Here is a 25,556-nt window from a genome sequence, read left to right as displayed (position 1 = left end):
GCATATCTTGAAACAAGTGAAAATGGAAATGCAACATACCAAAACTTATGGGATTCAGCAAAAGCAATTCTAAGAGGGAAGTTTATAGCAATAAATGCCTACATTAAGAAAAAAGAAACATCTCAAATAAACAACCTCCCTTTTCACCTCAAAGAACTAAGAAGAAGAAGAACATACTAAACCCAAGTTTATTAGAAGAAAGGAAATAATGTGAAGTAGGGACTAAAAAGACAATAGAAAAGATCAATGAAACTAAGAGCTAGTTTTTTGAAAGATAAACATAATAGACAAACCTTTAGCTGAACTTACTAAGAAAAACAAGGAAGCGGACTCAAATAAATACAATTAGGGATGAAACATGAGACATTATAACTGATACCATATAAAAATAAAGAATCATAAGAGACTACTAAGAACAATTATATGCCAACAAATTGAACAACCTAGAGAAATGGATAAATTCCTAGAAGCATACAACCTACCAAGACTGGATCATGAAGGAATAGAAAATCTGAACAGACCAATTACTAATAAGGAGACTAAATCAGTAATTAAATACTTCCTAAAGAACAAAAGTTCATGACCAGATGGCTTCACTGGTGAATTCTATTAAAAGTTTAAAGAGTCAATACCAATCCTTTTCAAACTCTTCCAAAAAGTGTAACAGGAGGGAACACTTCCAAACGCATTTTACAAGACCAGCATTAGACTGATACCAAAACCGGACCAGGACATGACAAGAAAAGAAGATTACAGGCCAATGTCCTTCATGAATATAGATGCAAAAATCTTCAACAAAATATTAGCAAACAAAATTCAACAGTACCTTGAGTGGGTCATATGCCATGATCATGTGGAATTTATTCCAGGGATACAAGGATGAGTCAATATCCACCAAATCAATCCATGTGTACACCACTTTAACAACATGAAGGATAAAAATATCATCTCAATAGAGGCAGAAAAATAATTTGACAAACTTCATTGTCTGTTCATGGACAATGGTTATAGAGGTAATATACCTCAACATAATAAAGTGTGTGTGTGACGAGCCCATAGCTAACATCATACTCAATTGTGAAAAGCAAAAAGCGTTTCCTCTAAAATAAGGAGCAAGATGAGGATTCCTACTCTCACCACTTTTATTCAACATAGTACTGGAAGTGCTAGTCAGAGCAATTAGGCAAGAAAGAGAAATAAAAGGCATCCCAAAAGACCCCAAACAGCCAAAGCAATCTTGAGAAAGAAAAACAGAGCTGGAGGAATCAGGCTCCCTGACTTAAGACTATGCTACAAAGCTACAGTAATCAAGACAGTATGGTACTGGCACAAAAACAGAAATATAGATCAATGGAACAGGATAGAAAGCCCAGAGATAAACCCACGCACATATGGTCACCTTATCTTTGATAAAGGAGGCAAGAATATACAATGGAGAAAAGACAGCCTCTTCAATAAGTGGTGCTGGGAAAACTGGACAGCTACATGTAAAAGAATGAAATTAGAACACTCCCTAACACCATGCAGAAAAATAAACTCCAAATGGATTAAAGACCTAAATGTAAGGCCAGGCACTATCAAACTCTTAGAGGAAAACATAGGCAGAACACTATGACATAAATCACAGCAAGATCCTTTTTGACCCAGCTCCTAGAGAAATGGAAATAAAAACAAAAATAAACAAATGGGACCTAATGAAACTTAAAAGCTTTTGCACAACAAAGGAGACCATAAACAAGACCAAAAGACAACCCTCAGAATGGGAGAAAATATTTGCAAATGAAGCAACTGACAAAAAATTAATCTCCAAAATATACAAGCAGCTCATGCGGCTCAATATCAAAAAAACAAACAACCCAATCCAAAAATGGGCAGAAGATCTAAATAGACATTTCTCCAAAGAAGATATACAGATTGCCAACAAACACATGAAAGGATGCTCAACATCACTAATCATTAGAGAAATGCAAATCAAAACTACAATGAGGTATCACCTCACACCAGTCAGAATGGCCATCATCAAAAAATCTACAAACAGTAAATGCTGGAGAGGGTGTGGAGAAAACGGAACCCTCTTGCACTGTTGGTGGGAATGTAAATTGATACAGCCACTATGGAGAACAGTATGGAGGTTCCTTAAAAAACTACAAATAGAACTACCATATGACCCAGCAATCCCACTACTAGGCATATACCCTGAGAAAACCATAACACTGTGGTACTCAAAAAGAGTCATGTACCACAGTGTTCACTGCAGCACTATTTATAATAACCAGGCCATGGAAGCAACCTAAGTGTCCATCGACAGATGAATGGATAAAAAAGATGTGGCACATATGTACAATGGACTATTACTCAGTCATAAAAAGAAACGAAATTGAGTTGTTTTAGTGAGGTGGTTGGACCTAGAGTCTGTCATACAGAGTGAAGTAAGTCAGAAAGAGAAAAACAAATACCGTATGCTAACACATATATACGGGATGTAAAAAAAAAAAAAAAAAACTTCTGATGAACCTAGGGGCTAGACAGGAATGAAGACACAGACGTAGAGAATGGACTTGAGGACACAGGGAGGGGGAAGGGTAAGGTGGGAGAAAGTGAGAGAGTGGCATGGACATATATACACTACCAAATGTAAAATAGATAGCTAGTGGGAAGCAGCCGCATAGCACAGGGAGATCAGCTCGTTGCTTTGTGGCCACCTAGAGGGGTAGGATAGGGAGGGTGGGAGGGCGGGAGACGCAAGAGGGAAGAGATATGGGGATATATGTATATGTATAGCTGATTCACTTTGTTATAAAGCAGAAACTAACACACCATTGTAAAGCAATTATACTCTAAGAAAGATGTTTTTAAAAAAAAGGCATCCAAATCTGAAAGGAAGAAGTAAAATTGTCTCTCTTTATAGATGGCATGATATTATATATAGATAACTTTAAAGACACCACAAAAACTGTTAAAACTAATAAAGTCCGAAAAGTTGCAGGATACAAAATCAATGTAGAAAAATCAGCTGAACAATGAACTATCAGAAAGAGAAATTAAGAAAATAATCCCATTTACAATTGCATCAAAAAGAATAAAGTACTTAGAAATAAATTTAACCAAGGAAGTGAAAGACCTGTACACTGAAAACCATAAGATACTGATGAAAAACATCGAAGACACAAATAAATGGAAAAATGTTCTGTGCTCATGGATTGGAAGAATTAATATTGTTAAAATGTTCATACTACCCAAAGCGATCTATAGATTCAGTGCAACCACTATCAAAATTCCAATGGAATTTTTCGTAGAAATTGAACAATCATAAAATTTGTATGCAGCAACAAAATACTCCAAATAGCAAAGCGATCTTGAGAAAGAAAAGCAAAGCTGGAGGAATCACACTTCCTGACTTCAAACTATATAGCAAAGCAATAGTAATCAAAACCAGCATTGTATTGGCATTAAAACAGACACATAGATCAATGGAATAGACTAGAGAGCCCAGAAGCAAACCCATGCATATATAGTCAATTAATTTTTTACAAAAGAGCCAAGAATATACTATGGGGAAAGGACAGTCTCTTCCATAAATGGTGTTGGGAAACTAGACAGCCACATGCAAAAGAATGAATCTGACCTCTGTCTTACACCGTACACCAAAATCAACTCAAAATGGATTAAAGACATATTTAAGACCTGAAACCATAAAACTTCTAGAAGAAAATATAAGGGGTAAGCTCCTTGAAATTGATTTGGTGATGATTTTTTGGACTTGACACCAAAAACAAAGGCGACAAGAGCAAAAATTTAAAAATGGGACTACATCGAACTAAAAAGCTTCTGCACAGCAAAGGAAACCATCAACAAAATAGAAAGGTAGCCTATGGAATGGGAGAAAATATTTGCAAATCATATAACTGATAAGGGGTTAATATCCAAAATATATAAAGAACCTATACCACTCAATAGCAAGCAAACAATCCAGTTAAAAAGTGGACAGGGAAACTGAATAGACATTTTTCCAAAGCAGGCATACAAATGGCCAACATGTACATGAAAAGATGTTCAACATCACTGATCATCAGGGAAATGCACATCAAAATGACAATAACCTATTATCTCACACCTGTTAGAATGACCATCATCAAAAAGACAAGCAATAACAAGTGTTAGGATATGGAGAAAAGGGAAACTTTGTTCAGTGTTGGTGGGAATGTAAATTGGTGTAGACACTATGGAGAATAGTATGGAGGTTCCTCAAAAAGTTAAAAAATAGAACTACGTTATGATCCACCATTCCAACTTCGGGGTATAAATCCAAAGAAATGAAAACAGGATATCGGAGACATAGCTGTACTCCTATGTTCCACTGCAGCATTATTTACAATAGCCAAGATATGGAAACAACCTAAATGCCCCTCAGTGGGTGCATAGATAAAGAGGACATGATACACACACACACACACACACACACACAGTAATATTATTCATCAACAAGAAAAAGGGAATACTGCCATTTGTGACAACATAGATAGACCTTGAGGTCGTTATACTAAGTGAAATAAGCCAGACAGAGAAAGAAAAATGCTGCATGGTATCACTTATGTATGTAATCTAAAAAAAAAAGTCAAAGTCTTAGAAACAGAGTGTTGAAAAGTGATTGCCTGGAGCTGAGGAATGGAAATACTGAGAGGTTAGAAAAAAGGTACAAAGTTTAAGCTGTAAGATGAATAAGGTCCGAGGATCTAATGTATAACATGGTGACTATAGTTGTTAACAGCGTATTGTACGACTGAAATTTGCTAAGAGAGCAAAATTTAAATGTTCTCACCAAAAAACCCCCATAAAATATATTAAATATGTAAAGTTATAGATGTGTTAATTAAGTAGATGGAGGGAATCCTTTTCCAAGGAACAAACAAACAAAAACTCTGATTGGAATTCAAGCTTCTGCTATGGTCTCATTCTATTTATGATACATTTGTACGGGTTTAAGACAGAAAGACAGCTAGTAATAACCCATCTCTCTTTTCTTGACCCAACATAATTAACCCTCTCTTTCAGGGAAAAAATGCAGTACTCTCTCACAGTGGAGGGCAGCTATAGACAATTAATGCCTTCTGATTCCTGTGGCCATGCATGTCTTCTGTGCTGCTGGCCCTGCTGGCTGGTTGTTGGACCAGCCAGTTATGCTGTGGCCCATGCCCATAGCCTGTGAGAAACATGAAGCTGCCAAACTAATAGTCATAGCGTTAGTGGGAAATAGGGATTATATTTTACATATATGCGAAATTTGGGCAGAAAATATAGCCTGAGAAATCCTGTAGGGATCTATATAAAAAATATTCTGTATGTTCTCTCTCCAAGGATTTTGTCATTTATTGTATTACACAAATCTACAATTATTTAGTAGTTTTGTTTCATATGCTTTTCTTTGCAATAAAAATTTTAGCCATAATGACCCCCCCCCAAAAAAAAGTTTAGGTCACAGTACATTCATCAGTCTTCATAATCTTAATCCAGGCCCTCTTGCCCACCTATCATTTGGCCATTCCCTTCATGCCAGTGGTTCCCAAACTAGCAGCATCAGTATCACCTGGGAACTTGTTAGAAATAAAAATTCTTAGGCCTTTGATATTAGAAACTCTGAAGGTAAGGCTCAGCAATCTGTGTTTTAAGAAACCCTCTAGGCCGGTGATGTTAATTTTAGAACCACTAGTCTAAGCCTTCACACATGCAGGCTCTGCTTCATATAATGCCCTTCCTTCTTTCTCTGAGATACCTCTGCTCACCCTTCTAGACCCCAGTCCACTGTGATGCCTCCCCTAACAACTTTCTCCCTTTTACTCTCATAATCCTATAGGATAGAATTCTCCTTTATGCTGGCATTGTCCTTTGTCTTCATTTGGATTCCCCCAAAAGCTGATGCTGAGGAAAGAACTCCAGTCCAAGTAGATTATTTGGGAGGTACAGGGAACATCTCAGGGAAGTGAGACAGGAACCGGAAGGAAGCCAGTAAAAGGTGTGTTTTCAACTCAGTTAACACTTTGGGTTTCTGGAGCTTAATCCCCATGAGGAAACTTTGAGAGACAGTGTAAAAGATATACCTCAGAGTTATCCCACTTGAGGGTGCCAGATGAGCTGGGGGTATTTATACATCAGTTCCCATCAATTATTGTTGCGGAGCTGCTTCCAGGGGTGTTAATTCCTGAGCAGTTTTGTCTTGCCATATAAGTAGGCAAAGCAGACTTCTGCAGCCAGAGGGAGTCCTCAGGTAGAGAAATCTAAGTGTTGGCATTTCAAAGTTGAGCCAGTGTACTTTGAAACGGAAAGGCAAGGAGATGTGCACTGGGCAAGTACTTTATATGTTACAATTTTGGCACATGTCCTCATTAAAATAGTTAATACACACGTTAAACTGGGAGTTTCTCATTGGCAGGGATAGTATCTTTTTTCATCTTTAATACCCCCTGAGTTGAACATTCTGACAACTCCAATACTAAGCATTCAATAAATGTTTATTAAAGGAATGAATTAATGGTTAAATAAAACAGGCAAATACTATACGTCATGTGCGTTTATGGGCTGTGGGCTGTGAACATGGATATTTTATTTCTTAGAAGTTCTGTTTCTTTACATGTATTAAATTAAAAAAAAAATTTTGCTTCTACTCTTTCCTCTTTCTGCACAAACTATATTTACTCGCTTGAGAGCACAGCATATACTGATGTTAATCAAACTTCAGATGAAACACCTAAAATGATAGAAAAGAATCTTCTCTAATTAAATAATAAAGTAACCCCTACAGGTTTAGACATGTGCCTTCAGGTGTAGGAAAGAAAAAATTTAATGAATATAGTAGTTTTATGCCAAGAATATTTTCCTCATACACTTGTGCCTTTAATAAGATGGAATGTGAAATAGCAAAAGGAGCTTGATTTTTATGATGATATTTATTCATAACTTAGTAAGTCAGATATGATGAAAGTTTCCTTGAGTTATACTTGCTAGGGTTGGGTCAGATTTTAGTTCAGTGAATTTGAAGCAAAGGTGTCCTACCTACATGATGCTGTGCTGGAACTGGTCTGCTCCCACTGGACATCCATCCTGGGGAGTAGGAGTGGGGGAGTCCACCACATGTTCATGGGATCAGCGGACTCAACTAAAATGAGCATCACAGTCATATTCCTAACAAGGTACCCCTGGCATATTTATTTGTCATATGTTTGTCTATATAAAATGTATATATATATATATGTATGTTATATATGTATGTATATACACATACATACATAACCAGAAATCTGCCTTGAAATTAATTACTGCTTATCTAACTTTATAAGAAAGTCCTTTGGACACTTTCCCTTTGACTTATGGATACAACTCCCAGCAAAATAGGTCATGGTTCTTATTTTCTTTACTGCTTACAACCTCTGATAGCCTAGATATTTTCTCCTTGCTATTTCTAATTGAAATGTTAGTCTGGTGTAATTTTAACACTAATTCTCTGTTAACTCCACTTGGCTCTTCTAAATTTGTTTTTTCTATTGTACTATTTCTGCATGTTTGAAGCCCAACTTACAGTAGTAAAATGGGAATATTTTTTCTTTGTTTGGAAAATTATTTTATTTTATTTTTTTATAAATTTATTTATTTTATTTTATTTTATTTATTTTTGGTTGTGTTGGGTCTTAGTTGCTGCGTGTGGGCTTTCTCTAGTTGTGGTGAGCGGGGGCTACTCTTCATTGCAGTGCGCAGGCTTCTCATTGCGGTGGCTTCTCTTGTTGCTGAGCACCAGCTCTACGCGCGCGGGCTTCAATAGTTGTGGCTCGTGAGCTCTAGAGCGCAGGCTCAGTAGTTGTGGCGCACGGGCTTAGCCGCTCTGCGGCATGTGGGATCTTCCCGGACCAGGGCTCGAACCCGTGTCCCCTGCATTGGCAGGCAGATTCTTAACCACTGCGCCACCAGGGAAGCCCTGGAAAATTATTTTAGAATGAACTGACAATTATAAATGCCACTATTAATTTTTTTAATTACATAAACTTTGAGATTGGTTCTAATAAAGTGAAATGTATTCTGTATACATGTGTTAACATACAGTAAAGATGCAGACATAGAGAATGGACTTGAGGACACGGGGAGGGGGAAGGGTAAGCTGGGATGAAGTGAGAGCGTGGCATAGACATATATACACTACCAAATGTAAAATAACTAGCTGGTGGGAAGTAGCCATATGGCACAAGGAGATCAGCTCGGTGCTTTGTGTCCGCCTAGAGGGGTGGGATAGGGAGGATGGGAGGGAGACGCAAGAGGGAGGAGATATGGGGATATATGTATATGTATAGCTGATTCACTTTGTTATACAGCAGAAACTAACACACTATTGTAAAGCAATTATACTCCAATAAAGATGTTAAAAAAATGAAATGTAGTAAACATTAGGAAAAATAATAGCTTGTATATGTTCATTAATGTGGTAGATGATAACCATTATGTGTGTGTGGGCTCTTGTTAATTATAACTACCTTAATAGGAAAAGCAGCCTTGTGGAAGGTAATAGTCCCGGCGAAACTGTATAAGCCCATGTAGAATCAAGCTAAGTGAAAAGTTAATTGTTTCAATTTTATTTTTATATTTGTGTTATTGTGCTCTCATGCCAAATATATTCTAAGATACACAGTAATCTTAATCTTTATTTTTAATAATGGTTGAAAGAAATGAGTGCCCATGTAAAAAAGAGACACTTTTATAAGCTGATCTCAAGTGGTATATTTTGATTTGCTGTAACAGCCTATGGAGGAAATGAACATTTTGGTAGCCTAAGAAGGAAAATGTCATACTTTTCTCTTTTTTGATCTTACCCTGCATATTTGGAATTTGTGTTTTAATACTTTTGAGAAGATAATGACACCTAAATGTATTATTTGCCCTGAAGATCAAAATATGTTCACCTTTTTTTTTCCCCCTCTCATTCTGCCTTAGCAGAAAACAATTGAAGTTAATTTTGTAGCCAAATCAAGGGCACTGTCCCTCCCTCATTTAGAAAGAAACCAGGAAAGACAGATGACTCCATGTGCTATAGTAGTTTAGGTTTGCTCAATTATAACAGCAATAAAATCATTTTACACATAGTGAAATGTCTGAGTCTTAAACGACAAGAATACTAGATCTACCTGAAGATATCATTCTCCTTTTGTGTGCGAATGAGGAAATGTACAGAAGGAGTCATACATATTTTCTTCATTTATAGTTATATATTGAAAAGAAAATGATCATATATATATTTGAAATTTTAATAATATTTTATGAGCATGGCAATTACATTTATATCACATGGTTATTTATATATATAATATTTATATATTCATATTTATGTACATCTGGATATTATGACTATTGTTATTGCCAACATTGAGTGAGCACTTACTATGTGCTTAACAAACTTTACTATATTATTCCTAATCCTCATAACAGTTTTCTAAAGTGGATATTATCATGCCTATTTCACAAATGAGAGTTATAAAACTAGCAAATTAAATCTCCTGCTGAACTTTACAAAGCACTATTAAGCAATAAAGCAGAATATCAAACCCATGTTTACCTGTCTTCAAACTTCATACGCTGCACAGCTTCCTTGTTTTATGGCCTGTTTTTTTATTATTATTATTATTATTATTATTTTATTTTTGGCCATGCCACGTGGGCATGCAGGATCTTAGTTCCCTGACCAGGGATTGAACCTGCACCCTGTGCAGTGGAAGCACAGAGTCTTAACCACTGGACCACCAGGGAAGTCCCCTATGGCCTATTTTATTTATTTATTTTGTTTGGGGTTTTTTTTGTTTTGTTTTTTTAATTTTTATTGGGGGTATAATTGCTTTACAAAGGTGTGTTAGTTTCTGCTGTATAACAAAGTGAATCAGCTATACATATACATATATCCCCATATCCCCTCCCTCTTGCGTCTTCCTCCCTCCCACCCTTCCTATCCCACCCCTCTAGGGGGTCACAAAGCACCGAGCTGATCTCCCTGTGCTATGTGGCTGCTTCCCACTAGCTATCTATTTTATGTTTGGTAGTGTATATATGCCCATGCTATGGCCTGTTTTAAATTGAAACTATGTCTTCATACAGAATGTGAGACTATATTCTAAAGATGTGTAAATTTAAATTAAATGCTCACATTTTGTAAAGGAGATCCATGAATATATCAGGTCCTCAAAAAGAATTTTACCTTAAACTTTTTAAGAAATTTAGATTATTTTATTTAAACTGCTGAATCAGTTTCTGTAGTTAATTTTTCCAAAATATCCTAATGTTAAAGGTAACATTGCAGCTCACTAATAGCAAACTATTTTTACTACTTTGAGTATTTTTACAGGGTGCTAATTGTTCCAAATCAAGACCTTGAAATTGCATAATTTTTAGGTTAATATTAGCATAATCCTACATTGTTTTTTTCACAAGCAGTGCAGGAATAGCATACCCTGAATATTTTTCCAACATGACAGAACTGTCAAATACTGCAGCCTTTACACAGTCATTGGCCTGCTGGGACTTCGGACTACAGCAAAGATGTTTGTAAAAGAGAAAGACAAAGGAGATTTGTAGAATACCACAGACATTAGTAATATCAGAGACCCTTTTCTTTTTCTTTTTTTTAACGTCTTTATTGGAGTATAATTGCTTTACAATGGTGTGTTAGTTTCTGCTTTATAACAAAGTGAATCAGCTATACATATATATATATCCCCATATCTCTTCCCTCTTGCGTCTCCCTCCCTCCCACCCTCACTATCCTACCCCTCTAGGTGGCCACAAAGCACCGAGCTGATCTCCCTGTGCTATGCGGCTGCTTCCCACTAGCTATCTATTTTACATTTGGTAGTGTATATATGTCCATGCCACTCTCTCACTTCGTCCCAGCTTACCCTTCCCCCTCCCCATGTCCTCAAGTCCATTCTCTACGTCTGCGTCTTTATTCCTGCCCTGCCCCTAGCTTCTTCAGAACCATTTCTTGTTTTTTTTTAGATTCCATATATGTGTGTTAGTATTTGGTATTTGTTTTTCTCTTTCTGACTTACTTCACTCTGTAGGACAGACTCTAGGTCCATCCACCTCACTACAGATAACTCAATTTCGTTTCTTTTTATGGCTGAGTGATATTCCATTGTATATATGTGCCACATTTTATTTATCCATTCATCTGTCAATGGACACTTAGGTTGCTTCCATGTCGTGGCTGTTTTAAACAGTGCTGCAATGCACATTGCGATACATGACTCTTTTTGAATTATGGTTTTCTCAGGGTATATGCCCCGTAGTGGGATAAAAACAAAAATAAACAAATGGGACCTAATGAAACTTAAAAGCTTTTGCACAGCAAAGGAAACCATAAACAAGACGAAAAGACGGCCCTCAGAATGGGAGAAAATATTTGCAAATGAAGCAACTGACAGAGGATTAATCTCCAAAATAAACGAGCAGCTCACGCAGCTCAATATCAAGAAAACAAACAACCCAATCCAAAAATGGGCAGAAGACCTAAATAGACATTTCTCCAAAGAAGATATACAGATTGCCAACAAACACATGAAAGGATGCTCAACATCACTAATCATTAGAGAAATGCAAGTCAAAACTACAATGAGGTATCACCTCACACCGGGCAGAATGGCCATCATCAAAAATCTAGAAATAATAAATGCTGGAGAGGGTGTGGAGAAAAGGGAACCCTCTTGCCCTGTTGGTGGGAATGTAAACTGATACAGCCACTATGGAGAACAGTATGGAGGGTCCTTAAAAAACTAAAAATAGAACTACCAGACGACCCAGCAATCCCACTACTGGGCATATACCCTGAGAAATCCTTTTCTTTTTATAATTAACTAATTAAGTAATCAGATGTCAAGTGTAGGTGAAGATATGGACCCCTACCTATTTGGGTACTTCTAAATTTATCTCAGGGATGTTTAGGATGTCTCTTCCTAAGCCAAAATAATATGCTTAATCAAGGTCCCCCAAACTCCTAATATCCACTTTGGTCAAGTTCTTGATTTTGGTGAATACATATATATATATATATATATATATATATATATATATATATATATATATATATGTGTGTGTGTGTGTGTGTGTGTGTGTGTGTATGTGTGATATTGTGTGTACTTACAATTCAGAAAGTCCTTATTTAAGATGACTCAAGGTTTTCCATGAGACTTTTCTATTTTAACCTCCTTTTCCACAAATCTGCCTACTTGTAGGAAAAAGAAACTACTACAATACCGATTTTAGTTCCTATCCAGATATGTGTGCCCAATTAGAGATCAGCAAAATTTTTTAAAAACCCAACACTTTAGAAGTCTAAAGACTTTTAAGATTTCTTGAAATATTTTTAGGTGTAAAGTGTTTGTGAGCCTTTACAAATAATGTCGTCAGCATCGATCTAACTTTATCATTATTTTTAAGGTAACACTATTGAGTTCTTTGATGTAAGGTGAATTTTATCAATATTATTTTATTTGAAACATTCCCATTAAAGAGTCATAGTTCTTAAGTAAGTATTCATCCTCATACTTAAATTAGATGTCGGCAAGTTTGTATAAAGTGTATTATTTTTTTAGGATGGTGTTGAGCTAAATTATTTATATTTAAAAGTTATTTTCTATTTTCTATTATTAAGATCTACAATTCACTGAGAACATATTTACCTATTTGGAAAATGATTTCTGATATAGGCTAAGATATTTTTAAATTCTAAATTCTGTGTCAATGTTATAAAATGTGCAGATTACTAAAGGCTTTTATTAACAACAATAGCACTAAAATGTTATTGCTATCTATAGCTTACAGCATACATTCATTCTCATCAAAATGCTGTGTAATGTAGGCAATATTATCCTGGCTTTATTCATGAGACACCTGGATTCAAAGAGGTAAAGTGATATACCCAAGCCTTCATGGCTCCTAAATGGAACATATAAGGAGCCCATGGAAATTACTCATGAACTCTTTTATTCATTCATTCATTCATTTTAAAAATGTATTAAACACTTATCCTGTGCCGGGAACTTTGCTTAGTATTAGGAATTCAAAGGTGAATGAGGTGTATTCCTTTCTCTAAAAGGCTCATAGTCTGCTGGGAAAGACAGCTCTGTAAATACATAGTTAGAACATGAAGTAGTATGTTAATAGAGGTTTTTGCACAGTGAGGGGAGTTTGTCTGAGGAAGTAACTAATTTCAGGGGAGACAGGCCTCACAGAATAAAGTGACATTGCAGAGGTGTGGCATTCTAAGATATAGCAAAAGGCCCAGAGTAAAAGGGGGGGGTGGATTGTTATGGAAGTTTTTGAGATATTCGGTGTTTGAAAGTGTAATATATACATTGTGGGCTATGTGAATGTCTGTGAACGTACATGTTGGAACCAAAGAGGAAGAAGGGATGGCAGTGTAGACATAGGTTAGAGAGTGCTCAGAAACTGACTATAGGGAGAAATTAGTTAGGATATTGTGAGAAAAAGTTATTAGGGGATTTCAAGAAAGGCTATGGAAGTGGGGCTGGAGGGAAGAAGCCAAATTGAAGACTCATTTCTGGTTTAGAATTGATGAGATAGATATAGAGGCAAGCATGGTGAGAAAGAAAGGGAGGAGTAAAGAATGACCTCAAGATTTCGAGCTTGGAAATCCTTAACTAAAATTATAAGACTTAGAGGAGAAAATAAGGGATTGTAAACATGTCATGTTTGAGGTTCACATACAATGTTCTGGTGAGGATAGTACAAAAAACAGCTAGTTATAGAGCTCAGGTGAGGGCTAGAACCTGGGGCTATGTGGTAATCAGTTTATAGATGATGGGTAGGTAAAGTACAGCCCCTGGGCCAAATCTGGCCCAACACCTGTTTTTGTAAATAGAGTTTTATTGGGATCTAGCCAAACTCATTTGCTTTTATTCAGTCTATGGCTGATGTTGAGCTACAATGGCAAAGCTGAGTAGCTGTTAAAAAGATTGCATGGCCAACAAGGCCTAAAATATTTTTTTCAAGCACTTTATAGATAAAGTTTGCCAACCCCTGCTGTAGATGTTACTTGAACCTTTAAGAGTGAATGAGATTGTATAGGGAAATGTCCAGACAGGAAATCCAAACCCAAAAGGTTCACCTGTAATAACTAAATGAACTAGGTTTTTTTGTTTTGTTTTGTTTTTTGAGGGAAAAATATCCCTGTCTCCTTTAAACATGGCAAAAGAGTCCCCTGTAATTGGAAAGGGGTCACATTAAGTGTTGATGTCTGTAAGTCTGTAATACAGTTCAAATAAGGTCTGTCTTTTCTGTTTGTTCATGTGGCAATAAATGGAAACTTATGAGGTACAGGGGAAACAAAATGTGTAGAATTTAGCAGTGGAGAGAGGGAATAGAGGCCTGAGAACGAGTTCCTAAACTCCAGTATTATAACCACTGTGAGAAACAAAATCAAAGAACCACTCCAAACTGGTGAAGCCTGAGAATCAGACTCACAACCTAGAGAGGAATAAAGATGAAATAAACTGGGTGTTACAAAATAAAATGTCAATCCAGAGCTGTAAAAATGCTAACAATGGATCTATTGAAAACAATAAAACTGAATGAGAAAGCTCACTTTAAAACACTGTATTTGTTTATTTCTTTGCCCAGATCTATAAATATTTCAAATTATAAAAGTTTTAGTTACAATGAGAGAATAACTAGCAGAGTTGGGGGGTGTCTGAAGTGGGACAGAGGCTTATTTTTCACAGCACACACTTTTATTTTTCCACTGTACAGCATTATTTTGTTCTGTTTGTATGCCTTGCCTTAAAAATTAAAACAGAATGTCTTGCTGCGAAAAATATATATATACATTCTATTTCACACTATACACAAAAATATAATACTGGAGGATTATAGATATGAATGGGAAAAAGCAAATTAATAAAACTTTTATAACAAAGTAAAGGCGTATTTGTAAATGAATATTGGGTAATGGAAGATTTCTTAAAGAGATGTATAAAGCACTAATCATAAAATAATAAACTGGACTATATTGTATGTTAATAACTTCTGTACATCAAAAGACGACATTGAGAGAGTGAAAATGAAAGTCACAAGAGTGGGATAAAATATTTGGAACACACATATAAATAATATAATGTGTATATCCATAATCATGAAGAATTCCTGTAAATCTTTAAGAGCAGACTATCTGGTAGAAAATTGGGAGAAGTTCTTGAAATGTGAGAAGGGGCACAAAGAGGGCTTCTGGGCTGCTGACAATGTTTTCTATCTTGATCTGGATGGTGTTCATAGAATGATCACTTTGTAGTAAATAACAACTGTGTGTTATGTTTCACAATAACACCAAGACTTTTGTCATCTTCACAAAATAAGAAATACAAATGGCCAATAAACATGGAAAGATTTTGTCAGCCCCATTAGTAGTCAGGAACTTGCAAATTAAAACTAAAATAAGATATCACTATATACCACCCAGAATAGTTGAAATTTAAAAGTCTGATAGTACCACATGGTGGTGAGAATATGGAACAACTGGAATTCTCATACACTGCTACTTGGACTATAAATTGTAAATAAGAGTATAAACTTTCATTCACTACTACAACTAGGGGTAAAAATGATTTGGCACTAATTGGTAATATTAGAGATGTGCATGCATGACTGATGGCCCATCAGTTTCACTCCTAGGTATATACTCTACAGAAATGCTTGTGTACACATTCCAGGAGACAGTTATAGGAATGCCTATAGCGGCATCATAGTAGCCCCAAACTAGAAACAACTAGATATTTATTAACAGTTAAAAAAGAAAATCACACAGTGGAATATTATACAGCAATATATAAGCAAAAAGATGGATTAATCTTAAGTGTATAGTATTGTGCAAATGAACCATCATACCAAAAAATACATATTATATGGTTCCATATATAAGAAGTTCAAAAACATACAACAGCCAAACTCTACTGTTAGAAATGTGTATTTAAATTACAAACTTCTAAGGAAATGATTACCACGAAAGTTAGGATGGAGGTTATATTGTGGGAGAAAGAGGGGATAATGATTGGGAGGGGGTTCAAGAGGGATTTCTGACTGCTGGAGATTTTTTAAAAATTTTTTGTCTTGGGTTATGGTAACATGGTATTGTATAGATTCTTCTGTTTATTAGTTATATTTCACAATAAAAGGTGTTTAAAAAACAAATATATATATAGGGTGGTCAGAGCCAGGCATGGTCAACCATGGATTCTATGCTGGAGTAGTGATTCAGCTTCTGTAAACAAGCTAATTCCATCATCTATTTAATTAATTTAAATCCTGAAAATGAACTTGTTTCTTATACATCTGATTCCCCACCAGAGAGACAATGACATGGCTTGGATTCTATACTGGTGATTTGATTTGCATTTGAAAACCTAAGCAAATAGAGACAGAAGAATAATAACAAAAACTACTGCTCATATTTGTTGAACCCTACCAATTACTGTTCTAAGAAATTTAAATACATTCATATATGTAACCCTCAAAATTAGCCTTAGGAGGGAGATACTACTTTTATAATAACTTGTCAGAGAGGTCACTTACTTGCCCAAGGCCACAAAGTAGATGGTGGAGCCATGATTCCACCCTAGGCAATCTGACCACTGTGCTCTACCTGTGTGAGGAGGCAAGGTCATGGTTTCAGGTATAAGCCTGTGTCCAGTGAGTGGTTGCAGTGAGACAGCCAACTGGAGTGGAGTCTAATTATACATGCATGGATCTAGGCTCAGTATATAAATTAGGCATGAGAGAACTGACTTTTGTCTAGAAATCTTAGGAGTAAGATTTAAAAGGGGTACGAGAGGGGTGAGGAAAGTTGAAGCCATGGAAGAGTTCCCCAGAGTGAGCCACGTTCTGTAGGAAATACTTCAGTACTGCTAGTATACTTAGGTTTTATTAAATAATTTGATTACTGGGGAAACAGGGATCGGGGGGTGCGGGTGTGGGAAGGTGAGTTAGGTACTATGATTCGAGGCAAATGACTAATTTAACTTTTATTTATCAGCTGCTATAGTTTGGACCATGAGACTTTCGCCAAGAGCCCTCCCACTCACCTAATCAAAGATGAAATAAGTAGAAGGAAATACTCAGCAGCCCAGTGCTGAGTTTGCAGACCTTAAGTATAAAGCCACAGTGGATATGTCAGAAGGCTACTAGGGTGTTATTTATTTAAATTTATTTCATGGAATTGAGCATCACCTTAATGGCCCGAAAGTGTTAAAGTATGTCCCAAAGTTCCTAAATTATTCCCTAAATGTAATTTATGCTCGAGAATAATCTGACTAACTTGATTTAGAACAGCAGGAAATAAGTTATGCTGCACATAAATGAAGCAGCAGTGTAATTTTAAATACTGCTTGCATAGTGAATGAGGATTTTAATATTTGCAAAATTTTAAAATCACTTGATTTATTATCCATATGTTTATACTGACATTTTTTTGTTTTTTATTTAGTTGGGTCTGCATTTCCTCTTACTGCCAGGAAAAAAGGCAGCAAATTTTTTTTTCCCCTTGTAATAATACAGAGGGTAAAACTAATATTTCTTTCCCTGAATGCTATTTTTAACATCTCTATGTGTTTCTGGTTGTTGCTGCCTTTTTCCTCAGTCATGGACCATCCAGTTAATGGAATGAGAGGAATTTAGGGAGCATAGTGAGTGATTAGAGATTAAATTTATAAATGTAACATTGCAAAACTAGCAAAATTAATATCTATTCATTTGGAATGTTCCTTGGTGGGAAAGAGTTTTAAGTTTATAAGTAGTCATGATAAAAAATGAAACTTTACATAGTAAATTCAAGAATAGATTTAGACTTGGCTGTTAACAATGCGTATTAAAATGCTGGAAAGTATATTTAAGATTTTTACGTGATGCTTGAAATGGAATTTAAAATATTATTACTCACATTAAATGTCATCACATGTAAAGTGAATGCTTTTATTTAATATTTTGTTTGAATAGAGTTACTTATTTTAACATTAATTTTAATAATAAAATTAAATCAGCTTTACAGTTTTCGAAGTTTTAGCAGTTGCAGACTCTAGTGAATATTCTATATTTAGATATTTATAAAGTGACAGTATAAGTAGTTCAGATCAAGTCTTTAAGTATGAAAAGGTTCAGATTGCAGGAGCTGGGGGAAAGGGAGCAAAGGGAAGGAGGACATTTCAGGAATATTGGACTAATGTGCAAAGTCACGAAATCCTGAGACAGTAGCAGGGCATGGGGGCACTGCAGAGAGTCCTTTCTGGCTGGTAACTCCATCCTGTCTCGTTTTTGTGGGCCTGGAACACAGATGTAAGTAGAGAAGCCTGAGCTCTCAGACTGTTTCCCTTCTCTTCCTATCTCCAACTTTGTCTTGCAGAACTAAGGGTACCATGATCAATTGTATGGGTGCTGATGGTTTTCTTCTCCTGGAGAATTTAGAGGATAGATAAACTGTGAAGAAGAAGAGGGATTGGATGGGAGGAGGCTTTGTGGAATCTGGTGGAAGATGGTAATTGCCAGTGCAGTGAGTGGTGTAGGGACACATCTGCAGCAGCCTGGAATGAAGAGTATTTATAGCACAGATGTTGGAGAAACAGTCACCTCCCAGTAGCTAAAAGGGTTGGCAAGAGGGTAAATCTGGTGATTGGGTTGGGAAAAAAGAAAAGTAAGAAGGGGACTGATGACTGCTACAAAGGTGGGATGGTAAATTATGACCAAATGACAACTCCTCTGTGGTCTGGTTAGCCTCTGCCTGTTTCCCAGACTATGGTGGCAGGAAGATAGTTGGAGATGTTAGTTGTCTGTGTGTGAGACTGCCTTTTAAAAAGTATTATGCTTAGTGAAATAAGTCAGACAGAGAAAGATGTTATCTATGTTATCACTCTGTTATCTCTTATATGTGGAATCTAAAAAAATAAAAGAATGTATATAATGAAACAGAAAGAGAATCACAGATTCAGAGAATAAACTAGTGGTTACCAGTGGGGAAAGGAAAAGGGAGGGGCAAAATAAGAGTATGGGATTAAGAGACACTACTATGTATAAAATAAATAAGTAACAAGGATATATTGTACAGTACAGGGAATATGGCCATTATTTAAAATACAGCCGTAACTTTGAATGGAGTATAGTCTACAAAAATATTGAATCACTGGGTTGTATACCTGAAACTAATATAATATTGTAAATCAACTATAGTTCAATTTAAAATAAATAAATAAATTTTAATAACTTTTTCTGAATATTCAAAGTACGAAATGCACATTGCAGAAAAACTTGGCAACATAAAAATACATATAATGAAAACTAAAATCAACTACAATCTCACTAAGATGGAACAATGCCAACTATGATTCATTGTGTTTTAGATTCTCATTTAACAACTCTTTGACTCCAGTGATTCAAGTGCCTGTAAGACATATAAAATGTACAATTCTTTTTTAAAGGGAATAAATTCTTATGATGTATTCTTAAGTCATGTTTTGTGTATTAGCACTGAAAACATATGAAAACAAAATTATTATTAAATATGCAAACATTTCCAAGATAATTTTGTGGCTCATGGATATATCATATTTGATCAACTCAAGAATGCCATTATTTATTAAAGGTAGAATTCTTTTTTATAAGCTAGCTATAGAGACTGCCTCTTTTGGCTATCATTGGCTGCCTTTTTTATGCTACCAAAATACTGTCTGTTTTAGATATTTTTAAGGTGAAAATACAGTTAATCATTAAATGCGATATCTGATAGAATGCAATGTACATGTAGATATATAATTAAATATTGGAAGAAAATAAAGAAGAAAAAATAGGAAAAAGAGGCCTACAACTATCACGTTGAATTGTTTAACTTGGTGAAAATTCATCTTGAAAAAAGGAAATCCCAGCAAATTTAATGTAAAGTGGTAAAAGACACCACTGAAACCAGAGAGATCTGAGTTAGAATTCCCCCTCTTCCATTTGATGTCTATTTATCTTTTGGTAACTTACTCAGCATCTCAGTTTTCTCCAGTGGGAAATGGAAGTAATAACTGTTATGTTGCAGGGGGTTTTGTAGGAGTCAGTGGAATGGTCTACGTGAAAGCACAGAGCCCAGGGCCTGGTTCATAGTAAATGTTTAATAAATGTGAATTCCATTCCTTTCCCAGTAAAACAGTAGGGAATTGTGGCATTATTTGGGTTCTAAAATTATTTAAAGTTCCTAAATGGAGGTAGAGATCTGAGAAGATCCTCAAGGTATTCAAAACTATAACCATTGCATCTTAAGAGTAGGACTCAGAGAAGTTTGACAGACTACTGTATTGTGAGGCAGCTCCACAGCCAGGAATCTTCAGGATGGCTTTTTTTTCGTGCTGGCAAATGCCTGTTTGGATGGGGAGACCCAGTAGATCATGAACCCCATAAAACTTCAAAACTTAACAATGTACAATATTTTTCACCTTGACCGTACATTAGAATCATCTGGGTGCTTTTAAAAATACCAGTGTAAGGATCCCACCTCCAAAGATACTGATTTAATTGGTCTAGATTGGGGACCCAAAATCAGTGTTTTATTGCTGTTTTTTTTTTAAATGCCACAAGTGATTGTTATGTGCAACTGTCTCAGGGTAAACATAAAGCCTTGACTCATATAATTTCTGCCTCAGTCTCTTCTGTGACCAGAACATGACCAAATGCTTCCTTCTTAATATTCTTTTCATATGAGATGTTAACATATTACCTTGCACTAAATTCCTTCAGCATTCCAATTTAAAATGTTAGTGGATACAATGAAACAGGAAGGATAAAGGAAGACAACACTCATCATCTGTTTTAGACTACTATATCAGTTAGTTGGTAGATTTTTTGCATGTAAGCCTACATATAAGTTACATCTATCATCCTGAATGCTTGAGGATCTTAATGAATAGACGCTTTTAGGTCAAGATATGACTGAAATTGATAGAGTTTAATGAGATAATTTTATTTTGATCCAAAAAATATTTTGACTTTTAGTATCTAGCTTCAAAATACTTAATTTATTAGATGTTAGTGTATTTTTTTTTAGTGTATTTTTTTAATTCCTGAAATTTTATTAAAAATTAAATATTCTCATAGGGAAAAAAACACTAATACTCCATGATAGTTGTTTCCATCTTTGTTTCAATCACAAAATGTATTCCGTTTTAAAGGGAAAATCACAACCTTTTATTTTAATTCATCCTGTATTCTATACTAATTATTTATGTTAATTGAAATTGAAATATACAAATGTGAGAAACTATCAAAATAATATCCTTGTTAATGTAATAAAATATATGCTAGGTCCATATAATCCATTTATTTTCCTTGATCCATATTTTTTAATTCTAGGCAATTTGACAGATCTGTTGAAAAATGGCGGCGGTTTCATTATGATATGAAGATATTTAATCAATGGCTAACAGAAGCTGAACACTTTCTCAAAAAGACACAAGTTCCTGAGAGTTGGAAACATGCCAAATACAAATGGTATCTTAAGGTAAGTTTTTGAGATCTCTTTTTTTCAAATTGTTTTTTATCTTCACCACAACATCACGACTACTTAACTTCTTAAGTTCAGGTTGTGAAGGATGATGGAAATTATAATTTTTGACTTTTGTTGTCAGCACTGCACCTACTAGAACTTGTCATGATGATCATTTTGGAAGACTATGCAGTGGACGTTTAGTGTCAGGATGGGAGTCTAGACGTAACTGGTTTACCTGATGAACTGCAAAGTGTAATTGAATCTTTGATACAGGGAAGCATCTTACAGCAGGGTGTCCTGTGGCTTTGGGGAAGTGTGTGTTATTGCCTTATGTTGGATTTTGTCCAGGAGGAGAACTTGTGGTATACTTAGCAATCATGTAGTTGCTAGAAATATCCATCATGATGAAATTACAGTTCTGTTTCCCTAAAGACAATTCGTGGTGATGTAGCAATATTTCTATATATTCTATTGACAAAATGCCTTCTGAGATAGTCCAGAGGCCAAAACAATGCAGAGTTAATTGGCAGTACTTATTGACTGTTTTATGGGTTTTGTTAATGGAAATGCAACATATGGATTATAACCAGCGTACAGTTTAATTTCAACTTGCTGTGTCTTTTGATTATGCAGATAAAGTGGATTGTAGAGGTTATAATTTATGTTATAAAGTATATGGCTTAGGTATAAGAAATTTTGTGTTTATTACACCAAATCTTAAGTACTTTTGCAACATTTTTTAGTTAAAATTGTTCAGGTTGCAATTTTCAGTCAAGTAGATTTGAACTATGGCCAGTTTTTGAATGCCAGAAAACACTGATTAAGACAGATGAAAGCAAAGAAAAGGGTAATGTATTAAATAGTCCAGACATTTCAAAATGCTGGATTCATAAAAGCAGTATCATTTTCAACCTTACAGTTCTCCATTCTCAAATATTTTTTGCATAGCAAATAGGCCTTTTGATATTAAGAAAGTTAGCATTTAAACACCTATGTGTGTGTAAACTATGTAAACATAGAAAATGAGTAATTTTGAAATCTTGTGTAATTATGTGTATTTCAATCAAATTTTTATACACATCAGCATCGGCATTGCAGGTACAGGAAATTTGTGGATTTCCAACCTGCCATCATACAGAAAATACATTTTGTAATAGCACTAAAGTGAATTTTGAGCTAATGCAGCATCACTAGGTTTCTGACTTAAAGGCAGAATTATAAGAGATATAAGGTGTTCTTGGGGAGATTTATAAACCTCTTGCCATTTTCAAAGATATCCATCACAAGGTAGTTACATAATATTAATCTGTTTTTGTTGTAAAAATAATATATACTCATTATGAAAAAATAAAGCAATGTAGAAGTATACTGTAGGTAAATATATACATACCTTCTACTCCACAGAGGGTGGTTGTCTTGATATGGATATTGGTATATATTTCAGGTTGGCATCTCACTCAGAAATGGATACAGAAGGTTTATTAGGGAGTGCTTTTGGGAATTGAGCAATTGGTTTATGATGTTCCTTGGTATAGTTTTCTTTGTGCTTCTTCTTCTTGAGGTCTGTTAAGCTTCTTGGATCTGTGTGTCCTTAGTTTTCATCAAATTCAGAAATTTTAAAGGTGTTATTTAAAAATAATATTTTTCTGCCCCGTTCCCCTTTTCAGGGACTCTGATAACATATATTAGGCCACTCACTGATGTTTTGTTCTTTTTATTTTCAGTCTTTTTTTCACTGTAATTCATTTTACATAATTTCTATTGTCAAATGGACTAATCTGATCTTTTACCATATCTAATCTGTGGTTAATCTCATCTAGTGTATAATTTTAACCTCTGACGTTGTTTTGTGTGATTCAGTACATTGCTGAAGTGTGACTTGAGAATTTTAACATCTTTCATGTCTCTACTCAACGTGTCAATCTTTACCTTCTTGAAAATATGGAATACAGTTATAATAACAGTTATAATGTACTTGTCTACCAGTTCTATCATCTGTGTCTATTTTGGGTCAATTTCAATTATTTTTTTCTCCTTGTTATGGGTGTTATTCTCCTGCTTCTTTGGATGACTGGTAATTTTTGATTGGGTGCCAGATGTGAATTTTAACTTGTTGAGTGCTTGATATATTTGTGCAGATAAATATTAATGACCTTTGTGCTGGAACACAGTTAGTTTGCTTGGAAACAGTTTGATCTTTTGAGTGTCTTCCTCTTATACTTTTTGAGTTTTGAGCAGAACAACCTAAGTCTAGGGCTAATTTTTCCCCACTACTGAAGCAAAACCCATCTCAGTATTCACTCTGATGCTCTGTGAATGATGTTTTCCACTGTGGCTGGCAGGAACAGATACTATTCCCAGCCATATGTGAACTCTGGTGATTGTTCCCTTTAATCATTTTGTGTAGTTCTTTCCCTAGACAGTGGTAGTTTCTTCTCATATGGGAACTGATTGGGACTGAGCTGAAGACTGGAAGGGCGTTCTCTGCACATCTCCAATGTTTATTCTCTGTGTATCTGTCTCCTCTCTGATGCTCTGCCCTGTGACTCTAGCCACTTTGGTCTCCTTGGATTCCCAGCTCCATCTCCTCAACTCAAGGAGACTCCGTGGCTTTGTGAGAGTGCCTTCATCCTTTGTCGTAGCTTGCAACTCTGCCCAGATAGTAAGCTGGGGCAACGGTAGGGCTCACCTCATTTGTTTCTAATTTCTTAGAGATCACTTTTTTTAAATTACCCAGTGTATAATGTCTTAAAAAACATTGTTTCATACGTTTTGTTCATTTTTAAAAATTTTTAACCAAGAAGTTAAATTTGGTCCCTGTTACTCCAACTTGGACAGAAGCAGAAGTCCAAAACAAACAATTTTTATGTCATTTGATATTTTAGTATGTTTACTTCTATACAATCTTAAAACTATATGATAATTTTAGTTGCCTTGAGAATGACTAAAGTTCTCCACTTCTTGACACTGGGGTTTAGTTGTGATTGATGAACATTTTATCAAAACTTTTTTTCCATTAATTGGAGAATTTCTTAAAAGACTATTTTATTTAGTCTGTTTTTTACTCAATGAAATAGAAAAGGGAATTCTGGATGTCCAGGGAAAAGTTTTTCTAGCTATGGAACTGTGAATGATATCACAAATATTCTACGCAGTTACGTTTTTTTTTTCCCCCTGGTGATTAGGAAGGTCCAAAATCATGCACATACACATGTGCATACCTGCATAGGCACACATAAACATAAGACATCTGGAGTTATCTTTCCATTCTGGTAAGTCTCAGAAAAGGGTCCAGAAGGCACTATAAGTCACCTCCATTGATAAGACAAATGGAAACTGTGGTAATTTCAGCTGTCTTGGTCATTATCATTGTTGACTGACTAATAATGAATAAGAGAGTTTAAATTTTTGATGAGAAATTATTTTAGGAAACAGAATGTAGATGCTGCCTGTTAGCAACAGACAGATTTGTTGCCATGAACCAGCAATGGTTACTTTAAGGAAAATCAACCAAGCAGCCCATGTACTAAAGAAATATTTACAGGGGTACACTGGAGTTTAAAGCCTCATAAGAATAATTTTCAGCAAAGATATCATGTCTAGATATGAAATAAAATAATAAACAGGTACATGTTGTAAGTTTATCTGTATAGACTTCTATCAAACTGCATTTTATTTATCTTTTTACCTTTAAAAAGGACAAATCATTGTCCTACTGACACTTGGTGTTACTATTCAAAATAAAGTTGCTGCCAATACCAAAAAGATCATCTGGTTCCATGCAACTCAGCTATTGAATGAATGCAACTCAGCCATCACAAATGAATGATAAAATTAAATATATTAATTAATATTTTTCAAGATATTCCAAAAATATGTCATGCCACCATGGGGAATCTTTTAGAAATATCACATTTTTTACATGAGAAAATATCAATCATGTTACATGCCACTAAAATTGGTCTGTTAATAAGCTCATTCAATTATTTATGTTTCTTAAATATTCATTCAACAA

The 25,556-nt window shown here is 35.3% G+C and overlaps 1 protein-coding gene across 1 annotated transcript in view; it reads left to right on the top strand.

Moving 5' to 3' along the window:
- DMD (dystrophin) overlaps positions 1-25,556 on the top strand; it is a 2,123,648-nt gene that overhangs the window by 981,297 nt on the left and 1,116,795 nt on the right. Inside the window, exon 44 of the mRNA XM_057539128.1 lies at positions 21,406-21,553. Coding sequence (XP_057395111.1) covers positions 21,406-21,553 — 148 coding nt within the window. The remainder of the gene's footprint in view (positions 1-21,405; positions 21,554-25,556) is intronic.

The sequence above is a fragment of the Balaenoptera acutorostrata genome, chromosome X, assembly GCF_949987535.1.
Source record: "Balaenoptera acutorostrata chromosome X, mBalAcu1.1, whole genome shotgun sequence".
In the NCBI taxonomy this organism is placed as follows: Eukaryota; Metazoa; Chordata; class Mammalia; order Artiodactyla; family Balaenopteridae; genus Balaenoptera; species Balaenoptera acutorostrata.
Note: the sequence above shows the minus strand (reverse complement) of the source record. Positions and strands in the feature narration are given on the sequence as shown.